We start from the raw sequence: 20944 nt of genomic DNA, 5'->3' as shown, positions 1-20944 counted from the left end.
CCACCTCACACCAGTGAGAATGGGGAAAATTAACAAGGCAGGAAACAACAAATGTTGGAGAGGATGCGGAGAAAAGGGAACCCTCATACACTGTTGGTGGGAATGTGAACTGGTGCAGCCACTCTGGAAAACTGTGTGGAGATTCCTCAAACAGTTAAAAATATACCTGCCCTACGACCCAGCAATTGCACTGTTGGGGATTTACCCCAAAGATACAAATGCAATGAAACGCCAGGACACCTGCACCCCGATGTTTATAGCAGCAATGGCCACGATAGCCAAACTGTGGAAGGAGCCTCGGTGTCCAACGAAAGATGAATGGATAAAGAAGATGTGGTTTATGTATACAATGGAATATTACTCAGCTATTAGAAATGACAAATACCCACCATTTGCTTCAACGTGGATGGAACTGGAGGGTATTATGCTGAGTGAAGTAAGTCAGTCGGAGAAGGACAAACATTATATGTTCTCATTCATTTGGGGAATATAAATAATAGTGAAAGGGAATATAAGGGAAGGGAGAAGAAATGTGTGGGAAATATCAGAAAGGGAGACAGAACGTAAAGACTGCTAACTCTGGGAAACGAACTAGGGGTGGTAGAAGGGGAGGAGGGCGGGGGGTGGGAGTGAATGGGTGACGGGCACTGGGGGTTATTCTGTATGTTAGTAAATTGAACACCAATAAAAAATAAATTAAAAAAAATACTAGCAAACCAAATCCAGCAGTACATTAAAAGAACCATTCACCACTATCAAGTGGGATTTATTTCTGAGTTGCAAGGGTGGTTGAATATTCACAAATCAATCAAAGTGATACATCACATTAATAAAAGAAAGGTAAGAACCATACGATTTCAATAGATGCAGAAAAAGCAGTTGACAAAGTACAACATCCATTCATGATAAAAACCCTTAACAAAATGGATTTAGAGGGAACATACCTCAACATAATAAAGTCCATATACAAAAAACCCACAGCTAAAATCATCCTTAAAGGGGAAAAGCAGAGCCTTTTCTCTATGGTCAGAAACAAGACAGGGATGTCTACTCTCATCAGTTTTATTCAACATAATACTGCAAGTCCTAGCCACAGCAGTCAGACAACAAAAAGAAATAAAAGGCAGCCAAATCAGCAGGGGAGAAGTAAAATTTTCATGATTTGCAGATGACATGATATTCTATATAGAAAACCTGAAAGACTCCACCAAAAAACTGCTAGAACTGATAACATGAATTCAGTAGAGTCATAGAATGTAAAATCAACATACAGAAATCTGTTTCATTTCTATATGCTAATAATGAAGCAGCAGAAGGAGTAATTAAGGAATCAATCCTATTTATAATTGTGCCCAAACTGTAAGATACCTAGGAATAAACCTAACTAAAGAGGTGAAAGACTTGTATTCTGAAAACTGTAAAACACTGATAAAGAAATTGAAGATGACACAAGGAAATGGAAAAACATTCCATGCTCATGGATTGGAAGAACAAATACTGTTAAAGTGTGTACATTACCCAAAGCAATCCATATACATATGATGCGATCTTTATCAAAATACCACCAGCATTTTTCACAGAGCTAGAACAAATAATCCAAAATTTGTATGGAACCACAAAAAACCCTGAATAGCCAAAGCAACCTTGAAAAGCAAAGCTGGAGGCATCACAATTCCAGATTTCAGCTTATATTACAAAGCTGTAGTGATCAAGACGGTAGGTACTAGCACAAAAACAGACATGTAGGTCAGTGGAACAGAGTAGAAAACCCAGAAATGAACCCACAGTTAAATGGTCAATTAATCTTTGTCAATGCAGGAAAGAATATCCAATGGAAAGAAGACAGTTTCTTCAACAAAAGGTGTTAGGAAAACTAGACAGCCGTATGCAAAAGAATGAACTGGACTATTTTCTTAAACCATACATAAAAATAAATTCAAGATGAATGAAAGAGCTAAATGTGAGATAGTAAACCATTAAAATCCTAGAGGATAACAGTAACCTCTGACATTGGCCATAGCAACTTCTTACTAGATACATCTCCTGAGGCAAGGGAAACAAAAGCAAAAATGAAGTCTTGGGACCTCACCAAAATAAAAAGTTTTTGAAGGAAACAAAATCAACAAAACTGGTATCTGATGGTTACCAGAGAAGAGGGAGGTGGGGGGATTGGTTAAATAGGTGATGGGAATTAAGGCATGCACTTTTGATGAGGAACAGATGTTGTTTGTAAATGTTGAATCACTAAATTGCACACCTGAAACTAATATTACACTGTGTTAACTAACTGGAGTTCAAATAAAAACTTAAAAAATAAGGGGCACCTGGGTGGCTCAGTTGGTTAAGTGTCTACTTGTGGCTCAGGTCATGATCCCAGGACCCTGGGATGGAGCCCACATCGGGTTCCCTGCTCCAAGGAGAGCCTGCTTCTCCCTCTCCCTCTGCCTGCTGCTCCCCTTACTTGTGTTCTCTCTCTCTCTTAAATAAATAAATAAAATCTTTAAAAAAACTGGCTCATTTTGGCAGTAGAAAATTCTGTAAATGTATATTCAGAATGGTCTTAAACTATTTCTATTTCTCTCACTCTCAATATAATATTCAACCAGTATAATGTGCTTGTTCCATGTAGATGGATTTTTTTCCTGCTGTCTTCTGGAATAATTATATCTTACCTGCCCCAAGTGATTTGTTCCACCTGTTCATAATCCTCTGTATATACTAAGCTGATAAAATGTCAAAGGAGGAATGGCTGTTTTCTAGGAACAGTGCACCCCTAATACAGATAAGTGGGGAAATGCATAGTCTAGCTACCATTCAACATATATGGTAAGGCTTCATACCCAAAAGGGCGAGTAATTATATGAGGAGAAAAAAAGGACTCTTCAACAATCTCCAAGTCTGTTTTTTGAGGAAGTTAATATGTGGTAAAAATAATAGTTGTGACTTAAATGCAACAGGCAAAACTACAAAGCTTTCAGATGATCAAATAGAAAAACATCTATTCTAGGTAGGAAAGAATTTGCTAAATAAGAATTTAAAAAAAAATTAAAAAGCCCAATCATAAATGAAAGGTTGATAAATTTGGCTATATAAAACTTAAGAATTTCTGTTCATCAAAAGACATTATAAAAAGCATGGAAGATGAAGATATATTTTCAACACATAAACCTGTCAAAGAACTGGTTTCCAAAAAAGTATAAAGAACTACAAACCAAAAAGAAAAAGCCCAATTAGAAATGTGTGCAAAATATGCAAATAGGCATTTAATATGTAGAAACTCATGGCAAATAAACACATGAAAAGATGCTCAGCAAATTAGGAAACTAAAAAATAAAACCACAGTGAATTATTACACATCCAACAGATTAACAAATTCAGAAAATCTGACAATACTAAGTATTGATAGGAATATAGGAACATGATAACTCTCATAGCTATTGGGAGGAACTCTCGTTTATAAATGACTATATGTTGAGACTGTATCTAAATTATAATTAGAGCTAATAGTTTGGTGAAATTGAATGAGTTCCTTAGGTAACTTGGGATGACTGGGTACCACAACAAAAATTGATAGTTTGGAAACTAAGCTTTGGAGAATATTTTAAAATTTGGCAAAATGTAAGATAGACACACTTTATGCCTTGTAATTCTACTCCTAGGTATATACCTGGAGAAATGCAACTACATACATACCAGTATATATAAAGTATATATAAAGGAATGTTCATATCATTACTGTTTGCAATAGTCTCAAAGTAGAAACACCCCAAATGTCCATTTGCTGATAGAATAGATAAATGTGTTGTGTTTGTACAATGGAATACTTTACATCAATACAAGTAAGCAAACTATGTCTATATCAAACAATACAGATGAATTTCACAAGCCTATGCTGAACAAAAAAAAGCAAGACAAAGAATACCTGTGTTACTGTTTCATCATGTAACATTTCAAAACAGGAAAAAAAAACTGTATTACTTAGATGATAAAACTATATAAAGCAAATCAAGGAAATAATCTTCACAGAAGTCAGGATAGTGATGACTGCTGAGGGGGATGATATAAGGAATATGGGCCTTTTGAAGTATGTGTGATGTTCTGTTTCTTTATCTGGGTGGTGGTTACATGGGTATTCTCTATAATTTTCTTTATTAAAATGTTCATATGGGTTTTATTCTTTTATCTGTATGTATTGGGTTAAGCTGCATGAAATTGCTATTTTTGTAGGTCAAAGACAGTTAAACATTGGAAATTTCTTATTGTTCATGTGTTTTATTTACAATAAAATTGCCAAAAGCAATAATAGTTTGTTCTCGTATAACAAACAGATGCTGAGTGTGAAGTTAAAGGGACAGTAAGACAATTGAGAGAATCAAAATGTACACATGTAAGTCAAATGTTTGGTTTCTAATTCCTAAGCAAAATATTCCAATTTAAAATATTGTTTCCACTTTAATTTCAGATTAAGTTTAAGGAAGATTATATATGTGAGATATACATGTTATTAGGGTAGTAATCAAGCTCCTGTGGTGTCAAAGCTTCTATCCCTTAGATAAGTTTTAGATTAAAAAATGAAGCCACAAAAAGTTACCATGAAAATATACAAAAAGAGTTGTCACTAATATTTGACTGTATATATTGACACCACAACTAAATCACAGCTGAAGAAAACAATTTTGTTAAAATTGAATGATTTTCTAAGGCAGTTCAAGACCAGTGGTTGCCACAGAAATATCTTCAAGATATTTTTCAGTAATGGAAACCTTCAATGATAGATGTAGAAACAATGTATATTGACTTACTAAGTAGCTACCAAGGGTTAAATCAAGACTAATGACATAGTAGAATTCTGCTCAAGAAATGCAGGTAAAAAGAACATTATAATTTTTTTTGGTAGACCCAAATTTTTTCTGAAATAGGATTTAGTATAGCAAACATATTTGAGAAATCATATTCCTACCCTACAAAATGATATAAAGGAAAATTAGTATTCAAGTGCTCAACGTTTGCAGAGAGAGTAAATATAATGAATCTGTAAGGACAAAAAAGTACAAAACACAGCCAATGAGAATAAGATTGCTCAGAAGTAAATTACTTTTTCCATTTAAGGAGATATCATTCACAATTCCTGAGCCAGAGCATGATGTGGAAATTAAAAAAAAAAAAAATCATTCCCAACCATTTTTCTTCATCAATTTGAGTATGTTCTGATTATCATTTACTTTTTTCAGGTAGCGGTAAGGGAGGTGGAGCTGGGAAGAAAAGAAAAATTAGAAAATTAAAAAATAATTATTTTTCCATATTTTGTACAATTATATTTTGGTATTACTTTTATCAGTTATTTTTATTTTACTTATTTTGTCTATGAAATGATAACATCATAGATTAATATGGTGTTTTCTACCTCATTTTTACGTATGTGAATTTGTTAATGTAATAACATTCTTTTTAAAAAATAACAGTTTTATAGTTTTCTGTTATTTTAAATTTTCAGGTTATATGTGCAGAACATTTTGGGAAGCCAATAGAAAATAATAGTGATGAAGTAGAAGAAAGGGCTGAGAATCTTCCACAAACTCCAGAAATTCCTATATTTTTAAGAACTCCTGAAGCTGTGAAAACACCTGAATATTTGGAGAAATTATTGTTCCCTAAAACTCCCTCTTTTGAAATGTAGGATTTTAATTAATACTTATAATTAAAGAATCTATATATATATTGAGCTAATATTATATAAATAATTGATAGGAGTAGTAAAATGTCTAGTTCCTGTAACTTTAAAAACTTTTATTATGGAATATTTCAAATACACAAAGGAGAGAGAGGCTAGCATAATGAACATCCATGTACCTATTATCCTGTTTAAACAATTAACATTTTGCCATTCTTGTTTCATAGAACCTCTTCCCCATTTTTTCTGCATGTAGCTGAAGATGGCATAAATTCTGAGTACTTATCTAGTGGGCAATACTGTATACATTTAAGATTTTCCAAAGGATAAAAAAATACAGAAAAATTAAATGTCAAGCTAAAAAGCTATAATCATGTATGGTAGATTGTGGACATTATTGAATAATGTTCCAGCTGTCATTTTTCCTTATGTTGTAGTGTGTAAAGCAAGAATTGCCACCTGTTAAGTTACCTTGGTAGGCAGAAGTATCTCTAACCCAATTATTTAACTTTGGAAACCACAGATTTGTGGTTTACAGCCAAGAGAATAGGCTGCATTTAACCTTTTTGTTAGTTTAATCCCTTTAAAACTATAAACTTTAAGATTTTTAAAAAGATCTTATTTATTTATTCATGAGAGCACACAGAGAGAGAGAGAGGCAGAGACACAGGCAGAGGGAGAAGCAGGCTCCATGCAGGGAGCCTGATGTGGGACTCAATCCCGGGTCTCCAGGATCACACCGTGGGCCGAAGGCAGGCACTAAATCGCTGAGCCACCCAGGGATCCCAAAGATTCTTTTAAAACACATGTCAAACAGATTCCTCTTCAGAAATCTCTTACCCATGTTCTACTTCTGCATTTTAAATTGCTAGTAAGAGTTTTATATATATGAAAGTCATGCTGTGGTCTCACATACAATATATTCAAAGTGGAACCCATCAAATATAAGAACTGTAAAAGGATATGGCAGCCATATGCTAAAATCTCTATTTATGAAAAAAAAAAATAAAATCTCTATTTATGGATGAGAGAACTGATCTGCATCTAAATATTTTATAAATATTGCTTGGGCAGCCTGGGTGGCTCAGTGGTTTAGCACCGCCTTTGGCCCAGGGTCTGATCCTGGAGACCCAGGATCGAGTCCCACATCAGGCTCCCTGCATGGAGTCTGCTTCTCCCTCTGTCTGTGTTTCTGCCTCTACCCCCAACTCTCTTTCTGTCTCTGTCTCTGTCTCTCTCTCTGTCTCTGATGAATAAATGAATAAAGTATTTAAAAATATATTTTATAAATATTGCTCATTTAATATTCACAACTTTATGAGATGTAAATACATTATGCTTATTTTATAGAAGAGGAAACAATCCCAGGTGATACAACTTGTCAGTAATTGAGTTGAAATTCAAACTCAGGCAGCTCTATCTCCAGAATTCATGTATTTAGCCACTCTATTCTCTAATTATTTTTCCCAAATAATTTTATAGTTTAACTTCCTTATGCAATAATATATAATAGCTGACTCCTCATCAAGACTATAACCTTGTAATTGACACTCAAGATCTTGGAGACAGTATAGCCTCAAAGTTAAGAGCTTGGACTTTGAATCTGGATTGTTGAATTCAAATCCCAATTCTGGCACTTAAATTTCTTGAGAGAAAGTCATTTAACCTTCCTAGATTTCAGAATTTTCTTTTGTAAAATGGAGATGGGAATAATAGTACCAATTTCATAGAGTTACTGTGAGGAATAAGTACGTTAATGCCAGTGGAGATATCTAGAATAGAGCCTGACAGTATATTCTCAGTTGGAATTGATTTTTATTTCGTAATTGATTGTTCTACTTTAACATTATTCTCCACCTCAAGCCATCTTTTTCTCAAGAGGTTTGTCACTTCAATAACTATTCCCTCCCTTTCACTGCTGTGCTAATTCTTACTTCTGTGCTATTGCTTATGGTGCTTACCAGCCTGCAATATTTAGTAATATATTTTTAACATTTTAATTATTTTTTATTTTTCTGTAACAGAAATAGAAATATAATTCCTGAAGGTCAAACACAAAAGGAATCCCCTGGATTTTCTTTTCTTATGAATTATACTTCTAGATCTCCTGGATTGAATTTATTTGATTCTACCATATTTGATTCAGAAATCTCATCAGATCAGGTAATGTGAGAAGTTAAAATTTTATTTCTAACAAACTGTACACTGGAACCTCAAGTAATATTTGTTTAAGAGGGAGAGAGCACACACATACACACACACACAAACGGGTAGGGAGGGGCAGAGGGAGAAAGAAGGAATTTTTCTTTTTTAAGATGTATTTATGAGAGAGAAGGGGCAGAGGGGGAGGGAGATAATCTTAAGCAGACTCTCCACTGAGTGTGGAGCTCTGTTTGAGACTCCATATCACGACCCTGAGATCATGACCTGAGTGGAAACCAATAGTTGGAGGCTTCATTGACTGAGCCACCCAGATGCCCCTCAAGTAATTTCTTTAGTATCAAACTGTTTGGGACAGAGTACAAAGCAGAGGCAATTTTAAAAAAGATTTTATTTATTTATTCACGACAGACACAGAGAGAGAGAAGCAGAGACACAGGCAGAGGGAAAAGCAGGCTCCATGCAGGGAACCTGACGCAGGACTCGATCCCGGGTATCCAGGATCAAGCCCTGGGTTGAAGGCAGCACTAAACCACTGAGCCACCCAGGCTGCCCAGCAGAGGCAACTTTTTAAAAAAGATTCTGAGTATGGATAGTGTGGCAGAATTCCCCCATTATGTTGTTTTGAACTTCAGGTGCCTTCAGTTGATATCTGTTGATAAAAAAAGCAATTTCAGGATAGGGATGACTTAAATTGCAGTTAAAGGGCAGTTTAAAATTAATTTGGCTTTATAGTTCATGTGCCTAACTTCTAAATGAACTTTGCACATTCTTATTGTGAAAAATTCTCCAGGTTATATGTGTATGTACATAGCAACATTATTAGTTAATAAAAGACCTAATTTTCTTCTAATAGTGATTTCTGTTATACAGTGATAAAACAGTCAAGTGCTTATTTCTATATTTGGCAATTGAAACTGAAAGTTAAGATGTGCTTTATTTGATCAGTAGAGACAGCATGGTGTAGTGGCTAAGACTAGACTCTGATGCCACACTAGTTGAGTGTGTACAGGATGTAGGATTTTGAGTACATAGCTCTCTGTTTCTCGTCTGTAACATGGAAATAAGAACTTTTATCTATTGGTTTTATGGATATTGAATGAGTTTATATGCATAAAGCCTTAGAAAAATTCTACCCACTTAATAATGCTAATGTATGTAGCAGTGTAATATAATAAGTATTGTATTTTTGTTGCTCATTTAAATTAGTCACATTTAGCTAATTTTAGTGAATTAAAATATTTTATTCCTACACTCCTCACATTATATTAAATTGTTGAAATTATAAGTTTATTAATGGTTGATATAGTACTATACATTTCATAGCATTTCATGTCTTCAATTTTTTCCCAATTTTTATTTCAAAGCTTATTTTAAAACCAGGTAATTCCCAGAAGGTATGTGCTGGGTATAAAAAAAGTAGAATATAGTTAGACAATTACCATTTACAATATTAACTTTATTTATTTATTTATTTTTTCAATATTAACTTTAATATAAAATACATATATGTAACATTAACAGGAAACATGTACATATGGATAAAGCAAACCACAAAAATTACTAAAAACTTATTGAGTGCATGGAGAGACATACCAAGTAGATAGATGGGAATAAAATACTGTAAATATTTATTTCTTCCCAAAATAATTTATAAATGTAATCCAGTTCTAATCTAATTGGGATCCTGGCAAGATGGTTCAACTTTAACTTTTTGTTTTGTTTTACTTTGTAGTAGTGTTGGGGTGGGGAATGAGATTGGCAGATAATTGCTAAATTTCCTGGTCAAGCATAATCAAGAAAATGTTCAAATTAAGATTGGCAATAATTAAAATGGAATTCTAAAAAAACCCCATTAACCCAAAATAAAGCAGAGAATTAATAAAGTAACAAGACACAGAGAAAGCAAACAGAATACAAACAGTAAAATGTTAGACCAAAATATGAGGTTTTAATAATCACATTAACTATAAATGGGCTAAACACTCCATTAAAGGTGGAGATTTTAAGAGTGGATCAAAAAGCATGACCTAACTATAAGCTATCAATAAGAAACACACTTTATTTTTTATTTTTTCAAGTTTTTATTTAAATTCCAGTTAACATGCAGTGTAATATTAATTTCAGGGTAGAATTTAGTGATTCATCACTTTTACATACAACACCCAGTGCTCATCACAGTAAGTGCTCTCCTTCGCACCCATAAAACTTTCACTATTTGCAAATGATATGATACACACACACACACACACACACACACACACTGGAATATTAATCAGTCACTAAAAAGAATGAAATCTTGCCATGTGCAATGATATGGTTGGAACCAGAGGGTATTATGCTAAGCGAAATAAGTCAATCAGAGAAAGACAAGTAGGATTTCATTCAAATGTAGAATTTAGGAAACAAAACAGATGAACATGGGGAAGAGAAGAAAAAATAAAGATAACAGAGAGGGAAGAAAACTATAAGAAACTCTTAACAATCAGGAACAAACAGTGTTGCTAGAGAGGAGATGGGTGGGGGGATGGAGTAAATGGGTGATGGGCATTAAAAAGGGCACTTGTAATGAGCACTGGGTGTTATATGTAAGTGATGAAGCAGTAAGTTCTACACCTGAAACTCATACTGTGGTTAACTAACTGCAATATAAGTAAAATCTTGAAAGTAAAAAAAGTAAATGGAAAGAAAAAGATATATAAAAAAACTATAAGAAGGTAAAATGGCTATACTTATATGATTTTAGGTAATCTTCAAGGCAAGGAATATTGCTAGATATAAAGAAGGAGATTTCTTAAGGATAAAGGGGCCAGTTCTTAAGGAAGATATAATAATGACAAATGTGTATATGCCTAATAATAGCTTCAAAATACAGAAACAAATGAAAAGCAGACAATAAGTAATACAATGATATGTAATAGCAATGTAATGGGACAGATTGTAGCTATCAATGTGATGAACATAGCATAATATATAAACATAGCATAATATATAAACTTGTCAATTCACGAAGTTGTATACCAAAAACTAATGTAACATTGTATGTCAACTATACTAGAAAAAAAGTACAGAAACAAAAATTGACCAAATTAAAGGGAGAAATAGAAAAAAAAACACAAACTTGTGTGGAGATTTCTAGTACTCTTCTCTCAAAAATTGATTGAATTACACAACATAATCAATAAAGATCTATAAAATCTGAACACCACCACCAATTCCCTTGACCTAACTGACATGTAGAGAATACCAACCACATCCAGCAATAGCAGCTTATATGGGCATGTCTTATTTTATTATACTTTGAAAATACTGCTTTTTTTTTTAATAAATTGAAAGTTTGTGGCAAACCTCTGCCAAGCAAGTCTACTGGCATCATTTTTCCAACAGCATTATCTCACCTTGTATCTCTGTGTCACATTTTGGTAATTGTCACAATATTTGAAACTCTTTCATTATTATATTTGTTATGGAGTTCTGTGGTCAGTGATTAAAACTCACTGAAAGCTCAGATGAAGGTTAGCATTTTTTTTTAGCAAAATGTATTTTAAAATATTAAGTATGTGCATTTAAGACATGATGCTGTTGCACACTTAATAGTATGGTGTAAACGTAACTTTTTTTTAAAATTTTTTTTAAATTTTTATTTATTTATTTATTCATGATAGTCACAGAGAGAGAGAGAGAGGCAGAGACACAGGCAGAGGGAGAAGCAGGCTCCATGCACGGGGAGCCTGATGTGGGATTCGATCCCGGGTCTCCAGGATCACGCCCTGGGCCAAAGGCAGGCGCCAAACCGCTGCGCCACCCAGGGATCCCGTAAACGTAACTTTTATATGCATTGGGAGACCAAAAAATTCATTTGATCTCCTTTATTGTGTATTCACATTTTTGTGGTGATCTGGAACCAAATTTGTAATATTTCTGAGGTGTGCCTGTATATTCTTTTCAAGTGCTGCTGGTACATTCACCAAGACCATATTCTGGGCCATAAAATAAGTCATAATAAATTTCAAAGGATTGAAATCACAAGAATATGTTCTCTGCCCACAATATAACTAAATTAGAAATCAATAATAACAGAGAAGAAAAATTGTAAATAATTAGGCCATGGATCAAAGAAGAAATCATGAGAAAAATTAGAAAAGATTTTGAAATGAATGATTATGAAAATTCAGTATATCAAAATTGAAGAATGTTGGCAAAACCAGAACAAAACCATAGCTTTAAATAATTTAATTATTTTAAGTAATTCAATTAATAGAAAAGTCTTAAATAAGTAATTAGGTTTTTACCTTGAAAATCTAGAAAAATAAGAACAAAGTAAACCCAATGTAAATATAATGAAAAAATAAGATAAAAGAAATGAATTAAATAGAAAATGAGCCTTATTTTACTATAAGCAAATGATAGGTTTTAAAGATAGGTCTCTTTTTTTAAAGTACAGTAGTATGCTATAGGCTCTTATCATTTTGTCTATATTTATTATGCTAATTAGAAGAACCAGGCTTTATAGTCAAATATAAATGCCATATATATACTGTTCTACTGACTTCATGAGTAATAATGAATGAAAATTATTTTTTCAGTTTAGTGAACATAATTCCGCAGGAAATTTAAACCTTCTCTCATCACAACAAGAAATTGGTAAGTGATTTGAAGTTTGCTGCATATAAAAAACATGTTAATTTCTCCACTTTTTATTTAGTTTGCCTCTGATTTTCTCAGGCCCTCAGTTTATTCTTTTAAAATTGTTACTTCTGCAACACTCACTAATTATTTCTGGTAGCAATTTAACTTCTTTTCTCACTACTCCACCAAATTCTCCAGTATTACTAGTGACTTAACAATTATTAAACATTATGGGAATCTTGTGTTTATTATCATATTTACTATCTTTGCAGCATTTAATGTAGTTGACTATTCTCATCTTTCTGAAGTTTATAGATTTCCTCTGATCTCTTTGGTGCTTACTTTTTATTGGATCTTCTTTCTTCTTTTGTCCTATGATTAATTCAACATATAAATATATATATATATGTGTGTGTGTGTATACATATAGTATATTTTATATCCAGTATAAAAATATTTATGTTTTTATATTTTAAATGTATGTGTATATACATATAGTATATTTTATATTTGGCTCTGGTCATAGAATAGTGGACAAGAATGAAAAATTCTAATGGGGTTTTTGTTCTGGTGGGAGAAACTGAAAGTAGAAAAATGATTATATGTCAGGTGCATGAAACAGCAGTTGATAAGGGTTTGAATAGGCAGTTGGATCCATACATTACAACTTTTAATCTAATATTAGATTTACTTAGGTTTATAGAAAGATACAGAATAGGTAATAACAGCATTTATGGCATCTTAATCTCACCAGCCCACCAGCTCCCCAAATTATAAGGTTTCATTTGTCACCTCACTCACACGGGACATGTTAGGCTACTATGGACAAAAGGTATGGTGCATGTAGGTCACCTTGAACTCATCTCATCTACTTCAAGTGCAGTCCCTCACAGTACACTAGGAAGATACAACATTATACATTTATTTTAATTCTGTATTTTCTAAGAAAATAGTGCTGTGAGAAATAAGACTTCAAGATCATTCTTCCAGGTGGTCTTGAATGAGTGCAGGCTTGATGTTACCTCTTTACTTACTGGTGGTGATAAATATTATTAAGAAAAGTGAAACAGAGTAAAGGAAATAGGGAGTACTTGGATTGGGAAGGTGATTGTGATACAAGAGAGTAAGGGAAGGCATCACTGAAAGGCATTGAGCAAAGACCAGAAGGAAGTGCCAGGTACAACCTACTAGGATAAGTGTTCTAGGCAGTGGATGCAAAGGTCTTGAGATGGGAGCATGCTCAGTATGTTCATTGAATTGAGGGTAAATTAGTGGAATCAAGTAAGAAAGGACAAACTCATAAGAGATTAAATCAGAAAGGTTGGAGGGAGAGCAAACCATATGGGGCCCTAAGACAATTAAGAACTTTGGGTTTTTCTCCTAAGTGAGATGGGAAGCTTATTGGAGAGTTTTGAGCAAAGGACCGAAGTGATTTAATAGGTTTTAAGAGAATTATTTAGCTGCTATATGGAGAATAGACTGTATGGAAACAAGGGTGTAATCAGGGAGATTGATAGGTAACTAAAATAATATGTGTGAGAATTAATGATGGCAAGGATAGTGGTAGTGGAAGTGGTGAGAAGTGGTCAGATCTGGTTATTAAGGGTTCTTTTTTTTATTTTTTTATTTTATTTATTTTATTTTTATTTTTTTTCCTGAAGATAAAGTTGTATGGATTTGCTTATGGACCAGATGTTAGGTATAAAGGAAAGAAATAAAGATAATATGAAGATTTTGACATGAGTAACTATAAAATGGAAATGTCATTTATTGGAATATGGAAGGCCATACATTAGAGATTGACAGGAGCTGGAAGTTTAGTTTTGGAACTGTTAACAACTGAAAAGCCTATAATATTAGATAGCTAAGTAAAAGTAAAGTAGGAAATTGTATATATGAATCTGGAATTCAGCGGTGTGGAAACATAAATTTTGGAATTATCATAAATGGCATGTAATGCTTTGAGACCAGAATGTATCTACCAATTGTAGACATTCTTTAAATGCCTACTATCTAAAATAATAAATTTATTTAATATTCTTTCCTTTGACAACCTTAGTCATTTGACACTCATTCACTTCAAATATTATAATATAGGTCCTGATCAAATTTATATGTTCCTTCCCTGACTTCTAAACTTTAGGACCTTATTTTTCTAGTCTTTTTTCCAGTTTTATTAATATAATTGACATACATGACTGGATAGATTTAAGATGTACAGTGTAAAGGCTCAACTTACATATATTTTTAAATGATTATTGCAGTAAGTTTAAAGAATATCCAACATCTCATATAGATTCAGTAAAAAGAAAAAGAAAAAATGAAAATAATTTTCTTTGTGTTAAGAACTCTTAGGATTTACTCTCTAGATATCTTTCCTATATATCATATAGCAGTGTTAACTATAGTCATCATGTTGTACATGACTTCCCTAGTACCATTTATCTTATAACTGGAAGTTTGTATCTTTTGACTACTTTCCTTCAAATTCCCCTCCTCCGCCCCCAACCTCTGGTAACTACAAATCTGATCTCTTTTTCTGAGTGGGGTTTTCTTTTTTCTTTTCATTTCTTTTTTCTTTTTCTCTTTCTTTCCATTCTTTCTGTCAGTTCCACATATAAGTGAGATCATACATCATTTGTCTTTCGCTGACTTACTTCACTCACATAATGCCATTAGTGTTACTGTAAATGGCAGGATTTCCTTGTTTTTTTATGCCTCAATAATATTCCATTGTGTACACACACACATATATATAACATATATACACATACATATATATACATGTGTGTATATATATATATATATACAACTGCTTTATCCATTCATCTACTGATGAACACTTAAGTTGTTTCCATGTCTTGCCTGTTACAAATATTGCTGCTATAACATGGGGGTGCACATATCATTTTGAGATAGTGTTTTCATCTTCTTTGGATATATTCCCAGAGGTAGAGTTGCTAGATCATATGGTTGCTCTATTTTTAACTTTTTGAGAATCCTCCATACTGTTTTCCATAGTGGCAATACCAGTTTACAATACTACGAGTGGTGTTCAAGTGTTCCCTTTTCTGTACATCCTTGCCAGCTTTTATTATCTCTTGTATTTTTGATAAGGAGCATTCTAACAGATGTGAGATGATATTTCATTGTGGGTTTGATGATGGCAATCATCAATGCTACTGATTTTTTGCATTTCACTAATGACTAGTGATGTTGAACATCCTTTCATATACCTGTTGGCCACCATAGTACCTGTTGGCCTTGTAGTATCTTCTTTGGAAAAATGTCTACTCAGGTCATTTGCCTGTTTTTAATGGAATTATTAATTTTTTGCTATTGAGTTGTGTGAGGTCTTTATATATTTTGGATATTAGTCTTTTATCAGATACATGATTTGTAAATATTTTTCCTGTTCTCTAGGTTGCCTTCTCACTTTTCACTTTATTTTTTCTTTTGCTGTGCAGAGACTTTTTAATTTGATGTAGTTCCATTTGTTAATTTTTTGAATTTTGTTGCTTATACTATAGGTGTCATACTCAAAAAATCATTGTCGCCTTCCTTTTCCCTCTGCCTCTTTCTTGGCTCATGTTCTCTCTCTCACTCAAATAAATAAAATCTTTAAAAAATTATTGTCAAGACCTATGTCATGGAGTCCTTAGGACTTCCATGGTTTTAAGTCTTAAATTTAAATCTTTAATCCATTTCAAGTTAATTTTTGTGAGTGGTGTAAGATAGGAGTCTAATGTCATTCTGTTTACATGTAAGTATCCAATTTTACCAGCACTATTGAAGAGACTGTCTTTTCTCCGTTGAGTATTCTTGCCTCCCTTGTCAAATGTTAGTTGACTATATATATGCGTGGGTTTATTTCTGGGCTCTCAGCTCTGTTCTGTTGATCCTTTTGTCTGTTTTTTATGCCAGTGCCATACTGTTTTGATTAATATAGCTTGATAATTTAACTTGAAACCAGGAAGTGTGATGCCTCCCATTTTGTTCTTTCTCAGGATTGTTTTGGCTTTTGGGGGTCATTTCTGGTTTCATATAAATTTGGGGAGCATTTTTTCTACTTTTATAAAAAAATGCCATTGGAATCTTGGTAGGGATTGCATTGAATCTATAGATGGATTTCAGTAGTAGTGATATTTTAACAATCTTAATTCTTCCAATACATGAACACAAGATAACTTTCCATATATCTGTGTCTTCATTAATTTCTTTTACCAATGTCTTGTAGTTTTCAGAGTAGAGGTCTTTTAGCATTCTTGGTTAAGTTTATTCCTAAATATTTTATTCAGTACAATATTTATAATATTAGCCTATTGTAAAGAGGATCATTTTTAAAAATTCCTTTTTTAGATAATTTTTGTTGGTGTTTAGAAATGCTACTGATTTTTTGTATATTAATTTTATATCCTGCAACTTTACTGAATTAATTGATTAGATATAACAGTTTTTTGGTAGAGTCTTTAGGATTTTCTATATATAAAATCATGTAATCTGTACATAGAGTCCGATTTACTTCTTCCTTTCTAATTTGAATGCCTTTTATTTCTTTTTCCTTGCCTGATTGCTCTACCTAGTACTTCTAGTACTACTATGAATAGGAGTGGTAACAGCAGGCACCTTTATCTTGTTCCTGATCTTAAAGGAAAAGCTCTCCTCTTTTCACCATGAAGTATGGTGTTATCTGTGGGCTTGTCATATATGGCCTTTATTATATTGAGACGTATTCCTTCTATGCCTAAATTGTTAAGTTTTTATCATGAATGGATTTTGAGTGTTGTCAATGCTTTTTCTGCATCTATTGAGATGATCATATGATTATTTTCTTTTATTCTGTTAATGTGATGTATCTAACCTTGTTCTAACATATATTTTAAGCTTTTTTTCTTATAAGAATAAGGTATACTTTTGGCCAGACTGAAGAACTCACTACGTCCCAAATATGCCCACCTTTCTTTCCCATATTTTTCTTCCTGAAATCCTCAGCTTCCATTTCTTTTTTTAAAAGATTTTATTTACTTATTTGAGAGAAAGACAGAGAGACAGAGATAGCAACAAAGAGCACAGGCGGGGAGGAGAGAGAGAAGCAGGCTCCCTACTGACCAGGGAGCCTGATGTGGGGCTCAGTCCCAGGACCCCAGGATCATGACCGGAGCTGAAGGCAGGCACTTAACCAGCTGAGCCACCCAAGCACTCCAACTTCCATTTCTTTCTAACCATCTTGCAAGACCAGGTTCCATAAATCCTTTTTTTCCCTTCAACTTTTCATTCCAAAAAGATCTTTCCTTCACTTTTCTGCATTTTTCTTTTTTGATATACTTTTAAATATTCTATTTTTTGTTACTATTTATCAATATATATAAAATCTCTTCTAACCACAGGTCTTTGAGGACAGGGGTTCTGTTTTATTCACCTTTGAATTGTCCAGCACCTTGCATTATATTATTTATAATGATATATATATAATTTATATATAAATTATAGTTTATAATTATATTATTTATAATTTATAATGAAGACTTCATAAGAACGTTTTTTCTGAAATTAAATTAAAAATCATATTCATTTATTCAAAGACAGATTAGAGATTTTAGTTTTTTCTGAGCCTGTAGCTATATTACAGCTATTTTCCCTTGTTTAAGTCTTATGGATGTGTACTGAAGTCAATGGAAAAATAAAGGGATAGAGGAAGAACTCAAGTATCTGGTAATTAGTCCATCTGTCTTTCTAACCATCCCTCCATGCACCCATCCTAATTCTGGTTGGCTCAGCTTTATCTAGGGTGACATAATTGAGGTTTTTAAAGATACATGAATCTTCAAAGTACCACAAAGTAAATTGTTCTGCTTAATGTACTAATTGAATTGGTTCTCCATGGAAAAAAATACAGGTGCTTTAACAGACTTGCTTCAAGTAAGATTTTAGATTACTGTGCATTTTGAGTTTAATAATAATTAAAAATAATAATAAATATACTAAACATATTTTTATATTTACAGTCTTACATAATATAATGAATATTAAATAATGTTCTCCCTAAGGGGCAATTCTTGGAGTCATTATCCAAATAATCAGTTAAGCAAAGTTGATTTCAGAAATTCCCACCTGAGTGGCTCAGTTGGTTAAGCATCTGACTCTTGGTTTTAGCTCAGGTCATGTTCTCAGGATCATGAGATAGATAGAGCCCTGCATAAGGCTCCATGCTCAGCATGGAGTCTGCTTGAGATTTTCTTCCTCTCCCTTCCCCTTTGCCCCCCCCGCCCCCACATACACACACACTTGTACTCTCTCTCTAAAATAAATTTTTTAAAAATCTTAAAATATTCCTTTTAGAACTCTAGAACCTTTTCACTATTCTGTCCGTTTCCTTGAACAATGAATGCCACAAGCAATACATTGTAGTAACTTATAAACAATAGTTGAATAAGTTTGACTTCTGCAGTATCTCTCAGATCCAGCATTTCTTATTTCTTTCCCTATTCCCTTTGCTATGACTATAAGACCAAACTTTTCGTCATCTCTTTCCTGTTATCCCTACCCACTTCTAGATACTCTACTATTTCAGCCTCTTAATGCATTCTTTCCTTAGTAATTCTCAGAAAGTAGTTCAAATCCTGTCATATCTCCACTTGAAACTTAAAAAAAATTTTTTAAAATTATTTTGTTGGGAGGGAGGGAGAAGAAGAGTGAGAATCTTAAGCAGTCTCTACAGCCAGTGTGGAGTGGGAGATGGGACTTGATCTCACAATCTTGAGATCATGACCTGAACAGAAGTCCAATGCTTACCCGACTGAGCCACTCAGGTGCCCCTCCACTTGAAAACTTTTAATGGCTTCCCCTTACATATCAAAGTCTGGATTCTGGACTGAATGTCCATTCAGCAGTCTTTCCAAGCTCATCTTATTTAATACCTTTTAATAACTTATTATTTCTCAGTGCTCCTGACAGGCTGAACTGATTTCTCTTATACTTCTATGCATGCCTGTTTCTGTGCCTCTGTGCTTTTCTCTCCATTTGAGTTGTTTTATCCCCCACCCTTTTTTTAAACCATATATGCTACCCCTATTTACACTTGAGTTCAAATTATTTGAAAGTAAGTTTGAATCTACTTGATTTTTCATAGTACAAAGGACAGTTGTTTGCACATAGAAATACAGTTAAATATCAACTTTATAAGTGATTCAGTGTTACCCTATTTATTGTTTACAGTATGTTGTAATTCAGTAGATTATGCAAATAATGTAACATGAATAGTATGATATTGTGATGTTTATCTTCCTCAGGAAACTTATTTGGGAAATCAGAAAGAGAAGATGCTTTTACATTTTCTTTTTCATCAGACTCTTCAACTCATACATTTGGAACTGGAAAAGATGATTTTAGTTTTCCATTTTCATTTGAACAGGATCAAAACTCAACATCTTCTTCTGTAAAAGGTTTTTCATCTTCCTCACAAAATACAACACAATTTACTTTTTTTTGAACTAATTACTAATTTCTCAAATTATTTAACTGCTCTGTGATCATTTAGGGCATACATTTACATTATTACTTTAAAAATGAAGACTACTATCTTTTGTTGATTAAAGCAATAATAGATTATTATAGTTATATTATTTGATTAAATTTAAATATTGAGGGAAATTAACCCTGTGTCATCAAATTTTGTTTTTATTTGCGGTATTTGCTATTGTTATTTATTTTGGTTTTGATTTTGCAAGCCATTTTTAGGCAGAATTAATCTTAATAGAATTTGATGCCTTTTCGTTAGTCTGTACTATAAATTTTAAGTCTGCTTCTCCCCAGAAACTAAGTTTCATTCTGGTAGTATTTTAGGTGCTTTGATAAGAACCAGAACTTTAGACCCTCAGAAGATCTTTTAGCAGTAACTAATGCACAATTAATGCTGAGGTATACTTTGTACATTAGCTACTAAAAAATGCTTTTAAAACTACTGTGTTTCATGTATGCTTCACTTTTGTTGTAGTATAAAGAGTGGTACTTTAATAATAATCTCACAGAATTCATGTTATTGATAGTGAATGAAATGTTATTTTCTTCTAATATAACAAATAATAAAATTCTACTTTTATTAGTTATTCTAATATCTTTAATGGAAAGAAATTAAATACGAAGGGCTCAAATCATTTCTGAAAATTAGATTGTATTAATGATGATACTGTTATATTTTCTTGCTTAAACTTTTTTGAAGAACATTTAAAATTTTGTTTTCTATCTCTAACAAAAAAATTCACCTTCATGTTTTATATGCAGCATTTGCTTGTTAATATAGGTTAAATGAAGATAATTAAAATTTGATGAAATTTTATAAACATATTACTCAACATCTTTGTATTTTGTGTAATTAGTTACATTGAGTTATTGAGTAATAAAGAGTTTGACTCCAAATTTTGGTGTGTGACTGCTGACAGATTTTAAGCTTCACTGCATTTTCTTTCCCTTCTGCTCCATATCTGA

The 20944-nt window shown here is 32.9% G+C and overlaps 1 protein-coding gene across 6 annotated transcripts in view; it reads left to right on the top strand.

Moving 5' to 3' along the window:
• Positions 1-20687, top strand: part of C8H14orf39 (chromosome 8 C14orf39 homolog) — a 55487-nt gene extending 34800 nt beyond the window's left edge. For 3 of the 6 annotated variants that reach the window (XM_038544866.1, XM_038544868.1, XM_038544867.1), the window contains exons 14-18: positions 4329-4387; positions 5495-5673; positions 7696-7834; positions 12418-12475; positions 19750-20685. In XM_038544866.1, the coding sequence (XP_038400794.1) occupies positions 4329-4387; positions 5495-5673; positions 7696-7834; positions 12418-12475; positions 19750-19949 (635 nt within the window). In that variant the 3' untranslated portion in view covers positions 19950-20685. Of the gene's footprint in view, positions 1-4328; positions 4388-5494; positions 5674-7695; positions 7835-12417; positions 12476-19749 lie in introns of all 6 variants that reach the window. The other 3 variants (XM_038544869.1, XM_038544870.1, XM_038544865.1) reach the window with 3 other exon arrangements.
• The last annotated feature ends 257 nt before the right edge of the window (positions 20688-20944 follow it).

This window comes from Canis lupus, chromosome 8 (genome assembly GCF_011100685.1).
Source record: "Canis lupus familiaris isolate Mischka breed German Shepherd chromosome 8, alternate assembly UU_Cfam_GSD_1.0, whole genome shotgun sequence".
In the NCBI taxonomy this organism is placed as follows: Eukaryota; Metazoa; Chordata; class Mammalia; order Carnivora; family Canidae; genus Canis; species Canis lupus.
Note: the sequence above shows the minus strand (reverse complement) of the source record. Positions and strands in the feature narration are given on the sequence as shown.